We start from the raw sequence: 20,304 nt of genomic DNA on the forward strand, positions 1-20,304 counted from the left end.
ACATTCACAGTCTAGATTTTTTTCTTTTCTTTTTTTTTTTTTAAGATTTATTTATTTATTATGTATACAGCATTCTGCCTGCAGGCCAGAAGAGATGGTTGTGAGCCACCATGTGGTTGCTGGGAATTGAACTCATGACCTTTGGAAGAGCAGTCGGTGCTCTTAACATCTGAGCCATCTCTCTAGCCCCCCAGATTTTTTTTTTCTTTAACACAGTTTGCTGCCAAATATATATAAATAAAACACAACAGAAAACAGGTATTGACTTGGTTTCCATCCATGCCAGTATACTGAGTACACATATGCTGCTTCTCTCTTAGCACTGTAACGTGCACTAGAAATAATCTAAAAATGAATTCATAAAAAGAACAAATGGAGGGGAAAGCCCAGGAAGTCTGGATTCTTTTTGAGGGCTGAGGGCATGAAGAGGGGCTGCAACTAGAGAGACAGCCCTTACCGGGATAGCACTAGGATAAACAGGCACCTGCTGGATGGGATACTTTGGTCAGTGATAGACCATGTATCAAACTATGCTTTGTATAAATACAACTGAGCTAAAAAATAACGTCAGAATTTGAGGCCAGCCTGATCTACAAAGTGAGTCCAGGTCAGCCAAGGCTACGCAGAGAAACCCTGTCTCAAATGAATAAATAAATAAGCAGCCTTTTAAGTAATAAAAGTCAAGGCTTGGTTAAAAATAAAATAAAAAATCATGTAAGGCGATAGCACAAAATATCTCTTGTCGTGGTAATGTTGGTATCTGTTGTGTGTTTAGTCACATAAAAGTAGAGCACATGCAATTACATACAATATATGATGGCAATAATAAAGTCCATATTACTGTCTTTCTTACATTATTTTAAGATGTCGTTCTGTTTAATAGCAACAAAAAAATTTTTGCAAAATATTATGCCAGCCAGATGCTTACACATGTGGTTACTATGGCTTTTGGCTGTGTGTGCTCTTGTGTTTAAGCTTGTGTTCTGTTGATTATGACACCAGCAGGAGTAGGCAATACTGCACGTAGACATAATAGCTAGGTTAGTGTCACAGGTTATACCTTCTGTACTCTTAATGTTGACTTGGTGAAGACATTGTTTTGCTGTTAGAGAAGATCAGGTTGGCCTTGAACTCACAGAACTCTACCTGCCTCAACCTCCTAAATGCTGGGGTTAAAAGCATGTGCCACCACACCTGACTGGAATGACCTTTTTGTAAAATAATTTTAATTGACACAATGATGCATATATATAAACCCAGCACTCAAGACCCTGGGGCAGAAGGATTGTGAGTTCAAGGATGGCATGGTGTGGGTTCCAAAACAATTCTCTTATGGAGAGAGGGGCACATGACCTACAAACAGGACCTCTAACCGTATCTTGCCCATAGCCAGTTTTCGACTTAAGCTTTAGCCAAATGTGGTGGTGTATGCCTTTAATTTCAGCAGTGGAATTTGTGGGATTAGGGGAGCAGAGGCAGGTACATCCTGAGTTCAAGGACAGCCAGGGCTACACAGAAACCCTGTCTCAAAAAGCCAAAAATAAGGAAGCATTATTGGAACCTCAGGGATACTTTTAAACTATTCAGCTACAATTGAACTGTTACAACAGTTCTTATGACCCCAAACTCTGAAGTATTTACTTCTGGCCCCTTACAGAGTAAAGGAAATTCCTGCCTTTGGTCCTTGAGATCTGACTCTACCCTGCGTTAGCATTAGCATTAGGACACTACAACTGCCAACAAAGGTGAAGTACTGCAGTAAGATGGCTTGGAGGAATGGCCGGGTGGTTCCTGGAACTCTTCAGTGGGAGATTTGTCCCCTGGGTGTAATATCATGTGGTCATACTTAACTGCCTATGCTTGAGATATATGACAGCTTCTTCGGTGTGTTAAGTGTTCTGTCATTCTGATTGGTTTTTTCCTGTGTATTGGCTGTCTTAGACTCGCTTTGTATACCGGGCTGGCCTCAAACTCACGGAGATCCACCTGCTTCTGCCTCCCTGAGTGCTAGAATTACAGGTGTGGACCACCGTGCCCAGTTCCCATTCTGAATTCTTGAATCTAACTTCCAGCCCTGGCTACCCCTGTGTTTTCCCTTTGGCTGAAATCAATTTTAGTGGGGATTTCTGCCACTTCACAGCTGTGAGAAGCCTAATGCAGGTTCTGTTTGTCCCTAGCTACTACGTTTCTTTCTCTCTCTTGGATTTTTGGTTTTTTGAGACAGGGTTTCTCTGTGTAACAGCTCTGGCTGCCCTGGAACTCACTCTAGTCCAGGCTGGCCTGGAACTCATAGACATCCACCCGCCTCTGCCTCCCAAGTGCCGGCTGCCACTAGGTTTCTATAAGAACAGTTAGTTCAAGTTTAGGTTGGGGAGCTATGGTAGAAACAGTCCTAATACTTGGGAGCTGAGGAGATGCCTCTCACCCTTCTTGTCACATAAACAGGAGGACACAGCACCCAGGTAAAGAAGCTGGGTGTAGAAGCCAGGCACAATGATATACACCTTTAATCCCAGCACTGGGAGGCAGAGGCAGGTAGAGCTCTGAGTTTCAGGCCAGCCTGATCTACAGAGCAAGTTCCAGGACAGCCAGGGCTATACACAGAGAAACTCTGTTTCAAAAAGCTGGGAGCCACAGCATAAGCCTTTAATTTCAGCCATAAGACAGGAGGATCCGGGCTGCAAGTACCAGTGGGCATCTCAGATCTGTTTCCATCTGATTCTCCCTCCCTGGACACAGCCAGAATGGTGAAGCTGATGGAGAGCAAGGAAGCTTTTCAGGAGGCCCTGATGGCTGCAGGAGACAAACTTGTAGACTTCCTAGCACGTGGTGTGGACCTTGCAGAAGTATTCCAGAATGGCATTCCTTAAAGTAGATACGTATGGCTGTAGGGTGTTGCTGCGGACTGAAGCAAAATGCATGCCCTTCTTCCAAGGTGGGTGAATTCTCTCCTAATAAGGAAAAGCTGGCGGCCACTATTACTGAATTTGCCAATCAGGCCCTGAAAAGCAAAACTAGCCACCAGCTGTTTAAATCCTGCAACTTTTTTAATTTGCAAAGAAACTATGAAATGTGGAGTCTTTACCCAACTGCCATCTGATTATAATGATAATAAAATAGTGCTTCTACCCTTAGGAGGGTCCCTGAGGCTTACTGGTTAGTCAGTTTGGCCAAACTGGTGAGCTCTAGGTTCTGTGAGAGATGTCAAGAATAAGGTGAGCATTGATGTTCTGTGGCTGTTGAGTTCTGGCTTCCTACATTTACTCATGTGCATGTTAGACGCACACAAGTTTTCTAGTATCAGAGGTCTCCAGGCAGGCAGTGCCAGCTCTAGATTATCCATTAGCTCAGCTCCTAGAACAGAGATCCTCACATCGCCTCCTTTTGAGTCTTCAGAGATGGCCAGTTTCATCTGCCATGTTAAGGGTAGGGAAAGCAAATAATAGAGTCCCAAGTTGTTCCCCTATGTGTTATCACTAACTCCACCCAAACTCAGAATGCACTCTGCCGGGAGATGCTGGGTCACAGATGTCGGGAGGAAACATCCTCTGGAGGAACAAAACAAGTAGAGCCAGTTCTGGGGCCAGTCATGTCTTTATTAGCATCTGCAACAGAGCCAACAGCCCTCATCTACAGGGACCTTTAGTGGGCAGTCTGGCCACTGAGCCAGGAACTTTAGCTTTTCTATTGGCAACTGGGATGGGGTAGTGGAAGAATCTGGAACAGGATCAAATGGAGAGATTGCTTGCCACCTACAGGCAGGCACATGAGGGGCTCCCCAGGCTGGTGCCAAGGTAGGCCAGGCACCAGAGTAAAATAATGCCACCTCCCCAGAGTGAAGGGAGAAAAAGCCTCCGATGGTAACAGTCAAAATGATCTAACTGAGCTCCTGGGACCAGAAAGGCATTTCCTAAAGGAAGCAACTCCCTAAGGCTTGAGGTCCCAAGGAGCTCACCTGCCCCACAACCAGGAAACCCTAGGGTTAGTCAACTATCACAGGGAAACTAGTGGTGGGAAGAAGGTGCCAAACTCCGTGGTTGGGATGAGGATATGTTCTGCCAGTACTAACAAAACAGGCAAAATACTCATTATAGTTGAAATCAAGAAACTTCCCTCCATAAAAAGCTCCCATCGGTTTTATGCAGTAAGCTCTGTAGCCTGGAGGACCACCACAACCCTACCCCCACCACAACGTCAAGCCAACTGTATTTGATTCTTTGGACCTGTGAAGATGTTCTCTGCTGCTGTTTGCCTGCCTCCATCCTTGCCCCCACACGTCCTTGCCAGACGTCACAACTGTAGCTTTATTGTTTGTTCTCTTCTGATCTCCATCCCTTAGACACTTGGAGCCAAATGAAGTTATGTTTACTGTGTCTAGAAGAAACATATTCATATGTGGTTATGGGGGTGTCTGGCAGTAAGTGTGAGGATTTGCAGCCATGTCTGTGCCTGAGATGTTAGCTTCCTCTGAGAGGAAAGGAAGATAAGTGGTGGGAGGAATGAGCCAGGGCTTAGTGGAGAGAAAACGGTCAAAATGGGACAGGGTTTAGATGGTGGATAGCAGAGGGCCGTCCAGGAAGAACAGGGTCTTGAGCGTTCTACGTATGTGTCCAGAGCTGGGGGGCCCCAGGGCTCAGAACCAGCAAGGCGACCACATGAGTGAGCCAAGAGCAGCACCCGTGGCAGCCCCAGCGAGCATGCCCATAGCCAAAGGGGCGCCCGAGCTGTAGCAGGGGTCCTCTCGCACTATCACGTGTGTTACACCAGGACCTGTAAGAAGAGCCACAAGGGTCAGGGTCAGCCCAGGGGACTCTAGTCTAACCCCGTGTTAAGGCATGAACTCACTCTGCTCCTTTGTCAAAGGAACTGAGACTTTTAGGCCACCATGGCATCCAGGTCATGCATATGCCACTGATGTTTAGTGACCATGGGGCTGGGACTGCACTACAGGAAGCCCCAGGATCACTCGGGGACTGGATCCTGCAGCACTTGGGAGATGGACACTAGTGGGAATAGGAAGGAGGATGCCATTCCTGAAATAGCCACCTGAGGTCGCCAGCAACACGGGAATGTCATTGCAGGCCGGTCTGGATGAGTGGGGTTGGCCCAGGGAGGCGGGGAGGTCGGAGTAGGAGAAATAATAGAGCAGTAGGGAGAATGGGTTTGGAAAATAAGGGTAACTTCAAAGAGTGAAGCTTAGTCTTCATTGATGGGTCATGGACAAGGCCTGATGCAGGACTGTGGTGGGCAGAGGGGCGGGTGTGCCGGGGACGCTTACCTGCATAAGGCGGCCCGTAGTAACTGCGAACGTATGTGGCCTCATGAGCGTTGGGCGGCACCACCTCATAGTAGTCCTGATATGGGCTGTAGACTCGTACCTGGGAAGTTGGGTCAGGTCAAATACCCAGGGAGTTCCTGATCTGGATTTGGTCCTGACCCCGTCATCCTGCGGCCGCCCTCCTCCCCAGGCATTAGGGAGCTAACGGGAAAAGGCACTGCCTCCCCAAAGGGTCCATAGCCCTTCTCCCCTAAAACCTCAGCCTTTACATCCAACTCCCGATGATGTCTTTTCTCCTGCTTTGGCCTTCTACACCGCTCAAGTTTCCCACCCGCTCCCAACTTCCCATTATAGGTCTAACAACTGTGCCACACTCTCGCATAGAGAAACCCAACTGATTACTCTCCTAGTTCACGAGAACTATGGCCACGCCCTAGGCATGACTTACAGGACTGGGGCAAAGGAAGGCAAGAGTAGCAATCAAAATAACTATCAGCCACCATCTATTGCATCGCAGGTCACGGGGTGGGGGGTCTCCTGTGCTACCACTTCTGATCCCAGTGCTGTGGCCTGCGGCACAGAGGTGAGAATCCTGCCCGCCCCCCGCCCCTTCAGGCCCCTAGCCTCCCAAAGGCTCGCTCAGAACGTCACTCCAGGACTCAGAAGTAGTTCTTGGCTCTCTGTGATTTGGATAGTGCCCCTCATGATCTTTTCTCTTAACCCTTCCGGCCTGCTCCCCAAATGTGTGCTACTTAAAAGTCAAGGCCCTGAATTTGTGTCACCAGCAGGGGGCAATACATGACGAGACAGTAAATACATGCATGATTAAAGGCAACTGCCAGTCCAAACCCCACTTTACTCATGGAAGGAGTTGGATCTCTTCTCTCCTGGGGCTCCCCGCCCCTCTTATCCCCTTTCTCACTCTATCTCTCACTAGGCTTCACATCAGAATGGCCCAGAAGAACCCTCTTTAGAAGTCCTTCTGTGTCCAACTTCACTAATACAAATGGATTGTGCCATCTCTCCATCTCACAGCCCTGTTCTTTCTGGAAATGTTCTTGTCTAGAAACACCAGCATCCTGCACTCGAATCCAGAAATCAAGTGGGTACCTTACTTAAAGGGTTCCTTCTCCTTTTTACCCCATTCATGTGTATGTGGGGCGGGGGGGGGGGCGGGTTGCATGTAGAAGTCAGAGGTCGGTGCATGGTGTCTTTCTGCATTATCATTGAGCTAGTTTCTCGCTGAACTTGCTGATTCACCCTGACTGGCCAGTGAGCCCCTCGCACCCTCCTGTCTCCTCTTCCCCAGTGCTGAGAGTCTAGGAAGACACTGCTGTTTTTACATGGGTGCCAGGGACCAACTCAGATCCTCATGCTTTCATGGCAAGAACCTTACTGACTGAGACATCTTCCCAGCTCTCCCCACACCATTTTTGAGACAGGGTTTCATGCAGCCTAGCTTGGCCTGGAACTCACTATGCTGGTGAGGATGACATTGAACTCTTTTTCTTCCTGCTTCCAGCTCCCAAGTGCTGGGGTCATAGGAATGCACTGGCACTTGATCCTTTGCTCTTTTGGGGAGTAGGCATTTGATACATAGCCCAGGCTGGCCTTGAACTCATAATCATCTTGTTTCCATTCCTGGGTACTAGGAATATAGGCACATACCACCAAACCCAACACTTTCTTTCTTGTGGTGCTGGGGTTTGAACCTAAGGCCTTCTGAATGTTGGGCAAGCATGTACCATTGAGTAGTGCCTCCATCTCCTTGCACTCTTTGTCCCTGCATACTGGCCTTTCACGAGGCCATGAGGTTGCAGGAAAATATGCTCTTCTGACAACCTATTAGCCAATGCCAAGAGAGTAAGTCACCTGGACACTAGAGGAAAATGTTCCTCAAAGGAATAGCTGGGGAGACGTCAGACTAGGGAAGACTGAAGAATCCTTAGGGCAGGGATCAACACTACTCCATCAGCCTGCCCTGAAGCTGCAGTGAGCTGGTAGCTTTGTGAGGCTCTGGAGTGGGTGGAAAATACCACCTCAGGTCTCTCTGGGGCATCTGTTCCTACCCTCCAGCTCTGGGAGGCCCAGAAGAAAACTCAGAGTACCTGGCAACAGGCAGGTCACCACCCTAGAGACCGCCTGAACAGGGGCTTCTCCCATGGCCCAGCCCTCCTGTGGGAGACAGTGGGTTAGGGAGACAGTGCTGTCCCACCATTGAGTTACATGCAAATAACCCCCTGGCATTCTTAGGCTTATGGTCTTTCAAATCCCATTTCTAGGCATTGCTACTTGAAGTCCCAGGCCTGTCTGCGATGAACTGAGTAACCGATCGAGCTATATAACCTCTCAGGACATCAGTTTCTCGCTAACACTGGGAGAATCCAGCAGGACTGCTTCTATTGACAAGTGCTTCTGGGCTCAGCTGTTCTGCATGCTACAATCACCAGAAGCTTCACCCCCATCTCCAGTATCGGGGATCAACCCAACCTCACTCATGCTAAACATATACTCAACCACTGAGACACAAACCCAACCCCAGAAGTTAATCTTGAACATGCAGATTTCCAGGCTCGGGGTATATAGTTCAGCGTTAAAAGCAGTGTTTGCCTAGCATGTGTGAGGTTCCGAGTTCAATCTCCAGCACCACAAAAATGTTTATATTATATAAATATAACCACAGCTCCTAGGCCGCATCCCAGACTTGGGAGATTCCTAAGTACTCAGAGGATATCAACATTTGCGGTTGTCATGTAAATCTCTAAACAGTTCTAAAACACAGCATCACTGAGCAAGAAGAGTTGCAATTGACCCTAAGGCCACAAGCTCCCAGCCAGGCATGGTGATGCACGTCTTTAATCCCAGCACTCGGGAGACAGAAGCAAGTGAGTTTGAGGGCAGCCTGGTCTACAAAACAAGTCCAGGACAGCTAAAGCTATGCAGAAAAATGCTGTCTCATAAAACAAACAAAAAGACCAAACTCCCATGTCTACTCAAACCAGACCAGGTGCTATGCTGAGCCCTTGGGAACAGAGAAAGAGTTGAGGCCCAGAACCTAGGTGCTGGCTAATCTTCACTGTCGACTTGGAATCACCTGGGAGACACACCTCTGGGCATGTCAGTGCTGCGTTTCTAACTAAGTAACTGACAGTGTTTAACTAAGGAGGAGAGGACCCGCCCCAGTGGGGCAGCACCTCCCTATGGGTTGGGGTTCTAGACTAAATAAAAAGGGGGAAAGAAAAAGCCAGCCAGACACTGGCATTCCCAGATGTGGGCAGGCAGCCTCATACTTCCGCCACCATGCCCCCCGCCATGGAGGAGTGTACCCTCCTCACACTGTGGACCAACATACATCCCTCCTTCTTTAAGCTGCTTCTTGTCGGGTGTCTGGTCACAGTGATAAAGAAAAGCAACTACTAACATCTGGATTCCAAGAAACATCCAGGGCAAGGACAGACCCAGACTACGTCCCTTCCTTTCTTACTCACTCTGGTACCTACTTGTGCCAGTTCCTTATGAAAGGGGTAAGGACAGACAGTCCCCATCACTGAGCATTGATTGAGCGCATGCTGTATACCCAGCCATGTACTTGGCAGAGCAAATGAGACCTGGTCCTTGCCTTGGAGGAAGTTCCAGTTTCAGAGGGTCTAGGCAGACAGGAATAAAGTAGTTCTTAGACCAGGCAGAATGAAGCCAGTGCTAAGAACCAGTGACAGAGGACTGTACCCTGAGTGACTGTGCCTGAAGTCCTGGGAAGTCCTCACTGAGGAGGTGGCAGCTTTTGAGGTAGTTCTCCGCACCCCCCCTCCCCCTGCTTTTTGAGACAAGGTCTCTCTGTGTAGCCTTGGCTGTCCTGGACTCACCTTGGTAGACCAGGCTAGCCTCGAACTCACAGCAATCCACCTGCTTCTGCCTCCCTAATGCTGGGACTAATAGGCGTGTGTCACCACACCGGCTTTGAGATAGTTCTTTAAGGGTGAGCATCAGATGGCCAGAATGGGGAAGCTACGGGTTTGGGCAGCACAGGACAGCCTGAGTGTCCGCAGGAGGAGGTGAGAACTAGAGCAGCTGCAGCAGAGGACACAAGCGAGCACAAGGGTGAGGAGGTGTGGCGGGCAACTCTAGCCAGATTCCATGGGCCTTGAAAGCCAGCTGTGGTCCAGTGAGGAAAGGGGAGCCACTGACGCCCATCAACAGGGAAGGCTCATCCTGATGGCCAGAAAGGAGGCAGGAAGGGCTGAGCTTGCACTTACCCAGATCCGCCTCTCAACCTTACAGGGGTTCCACGAGAGGGTCGTGCACCTGACCTTAGGGCAAACCCGACGGCTCCTGGGTGGGACGGTGGCTCCAGCTGGGGCCTGCTCCAGCCACAGAAACCCAAGAAGGGAGAGGGAGGGGAGATGTCAGATGCCCTTGACACCTTACGAGACTAGATGATGTTACCAGGTCCCTACCAGAGTCCTGTACCAGCCGTGAATGGACTTGGGAAAGGTCAGAGACGGGAGAAGAGAGGCTCAGTTACTTAGAGACAAAGGGAGCAATGGCCTCCTTCCAGCTCTCCAGCCTCAGTTTCATGCACATGGGGATAACAGCATCTTTGCCCCACCATTTTAGCCTCATCTGTGACCATATCCCCAGGAGCATCCTCCCAGAGTGGGGCATGTGGAAGTACAAAGCACAGGTCACTCCTGCATAGGCTCGGAGACAGGCCCCCAGACACAGCTGTGAACATAGACACAAATACAAAAACACACAAGCACCAGCTCTAGTAAGCCAGAACCCAGAGGGATGCATGTCAGGGGAGCAAAGAGAGAGAGGGAGGACCAGGCAGGGGCGAGGGGTCAGTAGGGCAGGCCGGTGGACAGGTACAGAGGCAGCATGAAGGGCCAGGCAGAGGTTAAGAGGTCAGTACAGCAGGCAGAGAGGGAGCAAGACAGCTTCATAGAGTCACAGAGTGCAGAACGGTCAGCCCTCAACACCTTCCTCCTGCTGTCCTCAGTGCCACTGACTCAGGGGACTTTGGAGCTCAGAGCATGGCTAACCTGACCTGGTTCCCTCCCCCCTGATCCTTGTTCCTCCTCCTAGCTTCCTGCAACCACCTCCCACCTGCAAACCCAAGTCTGTTTCCAGTATCTGACCGCAGCTCTCCCTGCTAATGCCCTCACCTGCTCTGCTCTCCTCAGAAGAAGTCTATTCCTCCAACTAGACTTTGAGACCCTTCCTGACCTGGCCCTGATGACCTCAGAGGTCATCTCTTCAATGCCACTGCCTTCACGGTAAACCTTCCCAGCATGCAAGACTGTGCAGCCTTAGATGCACACATCTGCAAACAGGCGCACACACACATACACACACACACACACACACACACACACACACACACACAGTCTGGAGTCTGGCAGCAGGTGGGGGCCCTCATTGGGCCTCGGGCAACTCTGCAAACCCCGCCCCTCTCCCAGTCTCTAAGCACTCCCACCTGCATTCCCTAAATGCCTGTACTCCTCAACCAGTAAGGCTTAGACCGAACCCACAGCCTGTTGCCAGGAGACTGGCCCCACCTCCTAGATGATCCCTGGGTATTCACTGTTACCTGTACTGTTCACAGGGTCTCTGGCTCTATGGCCCAGGCTAGCCCCAAGCTTGTAATCTTCTTGTCTCAGCCTCCCACATGCTGGGATTAAAAGCATACACTGCTGCATAGCTACAGGATGGCTTTTTGAAAATAGAAGTCTGGCCGGGCGTGGTGGCACACGCCTTTAATGCCAGCACTGAGGAGGCAGAGGCAGGTGGATCTCTGAGTTCAAGGCCAGCCTGGTCTACAAGTGAGTCCAAGACAGCCAAGGCTACACAGAGAAACCCTGTCTCAAAAAACAAAAAAAAAAAAAAAAAGAAAGAAAGAAAGAAAAGAAAAGAAAAAATAGAAGTCTGATAGCCCGATGTTGGTACGTTCCTTTAATCCCAGCATGAGAGGCAGAGGCAAGAGAATCTCTGAGTTTGAGGCCAGCCTGGTGTACAGAGTGAGTTCCAAGACAGCTAAGGCTGTGCCGACAAACCTTGTCTCCAAAACAAAACAAGAAATCACGTGCATAATCCCAGAGCTGTGAGAGCAAACACAGGAATATCCCTGGGGCTTGTTGGCCAGCCAGCCTAGCTAAACTGGTGAGGCCCAGGTCCCAGTGAGCATCGCTGTCGCCAGAATAAGGTGACCGGCTATTGAGGAGCAACAGGCAAGGTTGACCTCCGGCCTCCACACCTCTGCGTGCGAACCCACAAATGCACACGCACACCACACATAAAAATCAATACGGAGATCGTAAAAGACAGATCTGATCTATCAGCCCATTCTTTTTTTTGTTATTTAAAAACTGTCCATGGCTTATAGGCACTCTTCGCAGACACCAGGATCCTTAGAGCAAGGCGTAGCAGTTGAGTTCAGGCCTGTAATTCTAGCACTTGGAAAGCCGAGGCAAGAGCATCACTGCAAATTTGAGGCCGGTCTGGGCTATGTGATAAGTCTGAGGCCAGCCTGAGATTCAAAGTGGTACTCTAAATAAATAATAAATAAATTTCTTAGCACAAGCCACAGGCCTGAGCTCCCAGCTTTCTCATCAACCCTCACCCTATTCCCTGGGTTTCAGTCGCCCTGGTCTTAAACTCCCTACAGCCTTTGCACATTCTGGTCCCTCTTACCTGAAAAAGCTGTTGCCTCCACCATATCCCCACCTTTCACCCAATTTATGTTCATCTTTCATGTCTCAAGGTAACCTTCAAGTGAACTCACACCTGGATCAGACCATCACAAGGGTTGCATAGTGCCTGCCTCTGCCAGAGCAGTGGCTGATAGCAAAACGGAATGATTACTTGGTTTACATCTGGCCCACGCTAGGCAGAGTGCAGTAGAGTAGACTTGTATCTGTTGGTTTACTTCCGACCCTTTGACCGCTGGCATGGTGCCTGGCACACAGTAAGAGCCCAGTACATATATCTGTTATGTGGACGAATGGGCCTCTTACCATCTGCAGAAAGAGAGAGAGTGATAACCCCAGCCTCGCAGGACTGCTCTGAGCGGCATCATGTCTGACACATGCAACCCTCCAGTGAGTCTTCATGGCGGCTGCTCTCCCTACTCCTGGGAACAGCTGCCGACTCCTCCCTTCTCCACAGGGGACTCCAGAAGACTGACTCTACATGAACCTCTCCACTCTAGACTGAACTAACAGGCAGAGACCGAGTCTGAGTCACCCATGATTCCATGGCACGTGGGGCAGGGGGGTGGGAAGGGGAGAGCGTGGGGGGCTCACCGGCGTGGAATTCGCCTCCAACAGTGCTGTCTTCCATGCTCTGCAAAGCAAGACCCGCCAGATCATGAGGAAAGATTTGCAGGGTAGGTGTATGGGGGACCCCACCTTGAAGATGCTACTCCCCAACCAAGCTCCTAGCCCTGACCTCTCCCAACTCTCAGGTAGACGAAAGCACACGGATGGGCCCTGAGGTAAGCTAATAACTTTCAGCCCAGCCCCTTTCCCTCAGTTATCCCAGTTTGAGCTCAGGGGGGCCCCCCCGGCTGTCTCACAGGGGGTCTTCTGAGTGGCATAGCTGGGTGGTGCCTTGCCTGCAACCCACTGCCACGTTCCAACTTGCACAGCTTCCCAAAGCCGTGACCCAAGCCTCAGGAACGCCCATTGGTTGCAGGACAACGAGGCCTTTGTTGATTGCCATGGCATCTGGCTGGGGTAGACAAGGCAGCTCTATGCGGTCAGCCCAGAGCTTGGCTGCCACTGCACCCACACACGCATCTCTTTCCCTCTCCTCTCGGGCAGAAGCCCAGCTGCTCAGGTTGAGGGTAGGAAGGGCAAAGGAAATAGATGGCACTAAGGAAGATACCTTCATCCTTCCGGGATGGGCTGCATCTAGTATCGGGGTACCCTACCTAGACACTGCTAGTTGCTTTCTGAAGGCAGGTCTAGGACTACCCCTCAGCTCAGAGTCCCACCCACCAGGGCATCTCTTAGAAGGTCTTTTGAGATGCTACTGGGCATGTCTGCTCCTTTCCATCAGCCTGTGTGAGGGATCACTTCACAGGCTTCAAAATATCTGATTCCCAAAGTCCAGGGACCTAGTTCCCCGGGGCAGATGTGCCTCCATCCCTCAGTTCTCTGGGTCTGCATCCATTCCCACTAGTTATGCTGTTGACCTCTGCTCAGCCTGTATGACGTGGCCTTGCTAACTGGTCTTAACCGCCTCTTCTAGTCGCACCCAAAGATCCCACTCCACACACACCCTCCCTGAATCCACTTACATGGCGTCATCCCGGGTCTCGGCACACAGGTGCAGGCGGGAACCCTCCCGTAGGTTCACAGTCAGCAGGCCGTCTCGGCTCTTGCCCTCTGGGGGCTGCACATCTGGGAGCGGACACACAGACATGGGGATTCTTGAGACATGAGGACATAGGCCCTAGCTGCCCTCACCCCAGGAAACCACACACAGTGAGTGGTAGGGATTGACTTCTTGTGGGTCCTGTTTGCTGGTCATTGCTAGCCCCCCATCCTACATACCTTCTTGGGAGTCTGCTGTACCCTCCAACCCCTTTCAACCTTTCCATATTACTGACTTCCTAGCACATCCCTCAGTTACTGTATTATATACTGTGGCCTCAGTCTTGGTTGAAGCATTAGTCTCGCTGTGTGATTCTAGGCCAGTCACATCACTTCTCTGAGCTTATTTCACCTTCATCCATGCTATAGTACCTGCAGATGTTTTATCTGGACTTACTTATGGGCACGGCACAAAGTAGGAACTCAACCAAGGACCAGTTTCTTTCTTTTTTTTTCTTTTTCTTTTTTTTTCTTTTTCTTTGTGTGTGCGTGTGTGTGTGTGTGTATAAAAGCCTCTCTTTCTTTTTTAAAATATATTTTATTTATTCATATTACATCTCAATGGTTATTCCATCCCTTGTATCCTCCCATTCCTCCCTCCCTCCCCATTTTCCTTACTCCCCTCCCCTGTGACTGAGGGGGACCTCTTCCCCCTGTATATGCACATAGGGTATCAGGTCTCTTCTTGGTAGCCTGCTATCCTTCCTCTGAGTGCCACCAGGCCTCCCCATCGAAGGGACGCGGTCAAATATGGGGCACCAGAGTACGTGTGAAAGTCAGACCCCACTCTCCACTCAACTGTGGAGAATGAAGGGCCAGTTTCTTAACTCGTCGCTAACCAACCTACGTTTGGCAACAGCCCAGAAGCAGTGTTTGTGGGCAGACCCTGACCACGGGCAGAGGTCCATCAAAGAAGTGTTTCTACTCACCCTGGCACTCTTGGCCGACCTTTATGTCTCGGACGTTGAAGTGGATAAGCACACGATCTTCCTCGTCCTGCGCCCTCTCATCGTGGTAGTAGCCCAGCGTGCCGTCCAGCCACAGAGCAAACCAGTTCCGCTTCCAGCGGCGGAGGATGGAGCCTGCATGATATCCCAGACCCACCAGAAAAGCTGAACCCTGAGCCTGCTAGGGGCAAGAACCCCAGATGGGCTCCCAGAATCCCCTCAGCCTGGGCTCCATTACTATCACGGCTTTCTTGTCTATCAACCTCTAAAATGAGGACAAGGCCTCTTTTTTTTTATATTTCTCATCCCGGCCCAGCTACTGGCCTGACACACCGGAGAGGCTCAATTAGTGCCGAACTGTGAATGACCACTCGTGCCCACTTGTGGGAGCTTCCAAGACAAGCCCAAGTCTTTTCAGAGGCCAAGACCTCCCCCACTGGAAGCCTCTATCTTGTCTCTTGGAACTGGTTTGAGTGACATTCTCGTTTGTATCCGCTCTGACTCTACCATGGGATTGGGAATCTGCACCTCCCCACGTGAGGTCCTAAAGCCCAGCAGGGCCTGTTATTTGGTGTGAGCCAAACCAAATGAATTAAGAATAGTCAGAGACAAGGGACATGGGGGCTCCTAGCCCAAAGGTCTTCAGGACAGCTCTTCTTCAGTACACAGCAAGGGTTAGATGGGTGGGGGTGGGGAAGGGGTGGGGGAGGGGTGGGGGTGGGAGAGGGGTCGGGGTGGGTAGGGGTCAGGGTGGAGGCGGGGCTGTGGACCCTGTGACTCTAGACATCGGTTCAAAACATGAGAAGTTATTTTAACCAAGGCGTGGAGGCTCACACCTATATTTCCAGCGCTCTGAGGCTGAAGGGAATTCAAGGCCAATCTGGACTACTGAGTAAGACCCTTCTCAGAGAAAATAAAGAAATAAAGCTAGGCATGGTGGTACATGCCTATAATCCCAGCACTCATGTGGTGGAAGCAGGAGGACAAGGACATATTTGACCGCCCAGTGAGTTTGAGGCCAACTAGAGCTACATGAAACTTTGTATTCTGCCCCAATGTGTCACAAACCGCCCCCCCCCCAAAAAAGAGGGCTTTTTAGAGCTATGGTTCTAAAGTGGTGCTGTATCTCACTTTGCTTAGGCGTACGTCTGAGTCCTGCCTAGGTTGGAGGTGCTATGGATACACAGAGCATCAAATTTATCTGTACCCAAGGAATGCACACTTTAGGGTCTAGGGCCAGTATGGGCTGGGGAAGGCGGATGGAAAGACTGGCAGGTGAAAACAGTTGTGTAAGTTAGTGTGCGAACCCCGCTTGGGGCAGAGGGGGTTAAAGAAATAGCCAGAGAGGCCTCATCAGAGTGGGAAGTCTGATTGGTCTTGAAGCGTACAGCTTTAGTAAACAGTCAGAAATGAAAGAGCATGAAAAAAAGAGGAGGCCGGAAGGTCCTGGTGTAAGGGAGAAAGGTTCCCGGTGATGTATAGGGCACACTCCTTTCCTCCTCTCTCCTTCCTCCTCCGTCCTCCCTCCTCCCTCCTCCCTCCTCCCCCCTCCCTCCCGCGGGATCAGGTGCAAGGCGGCAGGGACTTGACCCAGAATCACTCACTCTGTCTCCATAGCCAGCCGCCCCTCACTAGGGCCATTTCTTCAAAAGGACTTTCCAGGGTGGAGTCGTCAGGTGGGACCTGTCAGGGGAGCCACAGTTCAGTGTAGCTCCCGAGAGAGAAGCCCCCACCAGCTCTGCCCTCCCTCGCTAGAGAGCCTGGAACCATGCAAGGCGCGTTAGTAAACAAACAGGCCAGGCCCCCTCCTCCCGCCCCCTCCTGACGCTCTGCTCCTGCAGAGAATGGGCACTGTGTCCCAGTGGGGTCAGCAGGCAGCCACCCAATAGGGCAGGGTGGGGGTGGGGTGGGAGCCCAGGCCAGGCTGTGTTCCAGAACCTTGGCAAGTCTCGACTCCACGATCCTCTGGCCCATGTGAGGCAGGTAAAGACTGGAGTAAGGAACTCTTTTTTTTTTTCCCCACTTCTTTAAAGACTTATTTATTATTTATACAATATTCTTACCCACACATGTGCCTGTCCACCACAAGAGGGCACCAGATCCCATTATAGGTGGTTGTAAGCCACCATGTGGTTGTTGGGAATGGAACTCGGGAGCTTCGGAAGAGCAGCCCAGTGCTCTGAACCTCTGAGCCATCTCTCCAGCCCCGAAGTGAGGGGCTCTCATTAAAGCTCATATAATGTTAGAAATTGGGATTTGGAAGTGAGCAGTCCAAAATATTGATGAGGGTCATGATTTCCATGATAGGAAACGCCTCCTGCATATTCGGACCCCACAGGGGCCATTTTTGAAGAACATGAAATAACAGCTAAGCCACTGAGCGCTGTGTGCTTGCTGCACTTCTCTGCCTCCCTCCCACCATCTCTTTTCAGCTTCCCAACCATCCTCGCCATCCTTCCAATTTTAGAGACGGGGAAAACTGGGGCCTGGAGAAGTCCAAACTACGTAAGCCTCCTTGATTACAAAGCAATGGAGCCAGGATCCACACCCAGCCACCTGTTTTTCTCCAAGACCTTTTAAAAAGACGCAATGCCAGTGTACTGGCTTAACGTTAAATTCTAGCACTCGGCAGGCAGAGGCAGGCAGAGCTCTGTGAATTGGAAGCTAGCTAGAGTTCCAGGCCAACCAGGTCTACACAGAGAGATTGTCCCCCCAAAAAAACAAAACCAGACCCAACCGACGGTGGTAGCTCGGGCCTTTAATCCCAGCACTCCGGAGGCAGAGGCAGGTAGATCTCCGAGTTCAAGGCCAGCCTGGTCTACAGAGTGAGCTCCAAGCCGGCCAGGGCTACACAGAGAAACCCTGTCTCGAAAAAAACAAAACACCACCAACCAAATAAAAAGCCACCACTCAAAGTGCAGGACCAGGCCAGTTCAGAATCATAATCGTGGAGGTGGAGGTGGAGGCAAGCGCTGTCTGTCTCTAAAGACCCCACCCCACACCCCACACCACCCCTCCTGGTGATTTCAAACTTTTCCAGCCACCGCAAACCTCTCTGCGTCCCCAGACAGCCATGTTAAATGGAGACCTTTACGAGTACTTTACAGGTGGTCGAACTGAGGGTAAGGGGCACAAATGACGCATCCCTATATGTGATGGAGCTTGGACTGGAGCCCAGGTGCCCTCTCTTACTCAGGACGACTTATTTATGAGCAGGTGCCTCGGCCCTTCCCCCACCGGCTCTCACCTGTTGCTGGGCAACTAGGGTTGGCACACCTAGAGTGGAAGCCTTGGCCTCTTGTGTTTCTCCTAAGCTCACTCCCCTCCCCTAGCTCAGACCCAGATCTCTTTACAAGAGGGGTCGGGTGCACACTCCCTCTCCAGTCCCCCTTGATGCACCCACCTGTTCACACCTGTTGCGGATACTGCTGCCGCAAACGCCTGCTACTGCTACCGGATGAAGCGGCTACCCCAGCCAGTCGCACCTGCGCTATGCGAACCCCAGAGAGCCTGAGGCATTTCACTCCCCCAGGCTCTGCCTGGGGCCTAGCTGTCCCCAGGCCCCGCCTTTCAGACCCAACTCACTCCCAGGAGGGGGCGTGGCGTGGAGAAATTCAATGACTGAGATACGCTGGGACTTGTAGTCTGCAGTCCAATATCGGGCAGAAGCAAGCGGGAACAGCAGTGCTGTGCTGACCCCAGAAGGGGTAAGAGGCCATACATGTAAACTCACTTTCTTCCTTCCTTTTTGGGATCTGCATATATTTCCAGGGCTGACAACAAAAGGTCTGCCTGAGCAGCTGGGACTACTGGTGTGCACCACCACACCCAATTTATTTTTCTGTTAAGACATATATTTGTTGGCCTGCTTTTCATAAAATACTTTTTCCTCTTTTGGTAATAAAGATGTATTTCACGACCTGCTAAATACTGATCTACACTCCACCCTTGACATAAAAGACTTTCTCTTAAGAATGTGTGGCTGGTACTGGAGAGATGGCTCAGAAGTTAAGAGCACTGCCTCTTCTTCCAGATTCAATTCCCAGCAACCACATGGTGGCTCACCACCATCTATAATGTGATCTGATGCCCTCTTCTGGTGTGCAGGAGTGCATGCAGACAGAGCACTGTATACATAATAAATAAATAAATCCTTAAAAAAAAACAATAAAATGAGAGGGAGAGAGACAGAGAGAGACACACAAAGATAGAGACAGAGAGAGTAGCTTGAAGCCTGGCCTGTACCCCTCAAGGGGCAAAGGCAAGGCCTGAAGGCAGGAGGGTCAACGAGAGAGAGAGAGAGAGAGAGAGAGAGAGAGAGAGAGAGAGAGAGAGAGAGAGAGAGAATGAAGGAAAGGTCATATCCCAAAGCCATGTACAGACAGTTGCTGGACAAACTGTCCCAATGATACCCAAGGACAAGACATTAAGTTCAGGAGAAGCTGGGCCTGGTTGTACAGATCTATAGCCACCAGATACCTGGCAGGCAAGAGCAGGAGGTTCAAGGCTAGCCTGAGCTACAAAAGGCCAGTCTGTGCAATTTAGACCCCATCTGCCTGCATGTACACCTGCATACCAGAAGAGGGCACCAGATCTCATTGTAGAAGGTTGTGAGCCACTATCTGGTTGTTGGGAATGGAACTCACGACTTTGGAAAAGCAGTCAGTGTGCTCTTAACCTCTGAGCCATCTCTCCAGCCCTAAATATATATATATATATATATATATTTTTTTTTTTTAAAAACACACACATCTTTAATCCCAGCACTTGGAAGGCAGGTGAATCTCTGAGTTCAAGGCCAGCCTGATCTGATCTACAGAGTGAGCTCCAGGACAGCCATCCAGGGCTATAAGAGAAACTCTATTTTGGGGGAGAAAAAAAAGTTGTTATTTAGAACATAAGAGAGGCCATACCCACAGCCCCAGAGACATTTTGGAAGTGATTCTCAGAAACTTTGTGCTTTCTAGACTGTATGTGAAGCTCTATTCTTTCAGAGAGAGAAAGAGAGAGAGAGAGAGAGAGAGATCTGTGCTGTTCACAAGCTAGAAAGGAGACAATCTCCTGAGCCCCAAAGGGCAAACGATTTAGCCCCGTGGCCATGTGCTCTCCAAGGCCAGACTCATGTAAAGACCCCAAGTTCTTTACAGACTGAAAGAAGGAATGCCCTCTGGAAACAAAATTAGGTGGAAATTACACTTGAGTTGAAAAAGACGGAGTGTGGTCGCTCATATTTGGAAGGGTGACAAAGCAGGACTGGGGATCACAGGCTAGCCTTGACAACATTGTAAAGCTAGCCTGGACTACATATTAGATTCCTCACATATTAGAGAGAATCTACATATTAGATTCTCTCCTAGTGGAGAGAGAGAGCGGCCACGCTCCGTCTTGGCTTTGGATGTTGGCGTTTTCCAGTTGTGTAGAGCACCACCGTGCTCTAGGGCAGCAGGACCCTGCCTTCCCAGTCCATCCCTAGCTCCCAGTCAACTAGAGGGGACCAGAGGCGAAAGAAGTAAAGAGCGTGACTCAACCGGAAAGAAGTCGCTCTTTGCCCAAGAGGTTGGGAAAGGCTTCCCAGAAAGGGTCAAGGGAGCCTTAAAAGGTGAGTAACACTTCCCCAGTGTGGACCGAAGACCCTCACACAAGTGCTGGTAGGAAGTTGAGGGGTCTTGAGGAGGTTTAGAAGATGAGTGAGGGCTTCGGGGAG

At 50.3% G+C, this 20,304-nt stretch overlaps 1 protein-coding gene across 3 annotated transcripts; it reads right to left on the reverse strand.

Annotated features, from left to right (window-relative positions):
• Positions 1 to 3,575: 3,575 nt before the first annotated feature.
• On the reverse strand, positions 3,576 to 18,162 carry PLEKHB1 (pleckstrin homology domain containing B1). 3 transcript variants are annotated; one of them, XM_084774037.1, is made up of 8 exons: positions 18,014 to 18,151; positions 16,205 to 16,283; positions 14,583 to 14,735; positions 13,578 to 13,680; positions 12,580 to 12,619; positions 9,532 to 9,636; positions 5,279 to 5,378; positions 3,576 to 4,770 (listed from the first exon to the last, which is right to left on the reverse strand). In XM_084774037.1, the coding sequence occupies exons 2-8, from the start codon at positions 16,239 to 16,241 to the stop codon at positions 4,634 to 4,636; spliced, it is 675 nt and encodes a 224-aa protein (XP_084630163.1). In that variant the 5' UTR covers positions 16,242 to 16,283; positions 18,014 to 18,151; the 3' UTR covers positions 3,576 to 4,633. The 3 variants fall into 3 exon arrangements, with proteins under 3 accessions (XP_084630163.1, XP_084630162.1, XP_084630164.1); XM_084774036.1 differs by having other exon boundaries at positions 18,004 to 18,142; XM_084774038.1 differs by lacking the exon at positions 9,532 to 9,636 and having other exon boundaries at positions 18,014 to 18,162.
• Positions 18,163 to 20,304: the final 2,142 nt, after the last annotated feature.

The sequence above is a fragment of the Acomys minous genome, assembly GCF_964271855.1.
Source record: "Acomys minous genome assembly, chromosome: 2".
NCBI classification, from domain to species: Eukaryota; Metazoa; Chordata; class Mammalia; order Rodentia; family Muridae; genus Acomys; species Acomys minous.

Excerpts from the sequence above, each read along its gene's own strand:
- PLEKHB1 (XM_084774037.1), bottom strand. The coding sequence starts at position 16,241 with ATGGCCCTAGTGAGGGGCGGCTGGCTATGGAGACAGA. Across the intron at positions 14,736-16,204 it reads CGGCTGGCTATGGAGACAGA|GCTCCATCCTCCGCCGCTGG; the intron begins GTGAGTGATTCT and ends GATATCATGCAG. Across the intron at positions 13,681-14,582 it reads GGTCGGCCAAGAGTGCCAGG|ATGTGCAGCCCCCAGAGGGC; the intron begins GTGAGTAGAAAC and ends GTCCGCTCCCAG.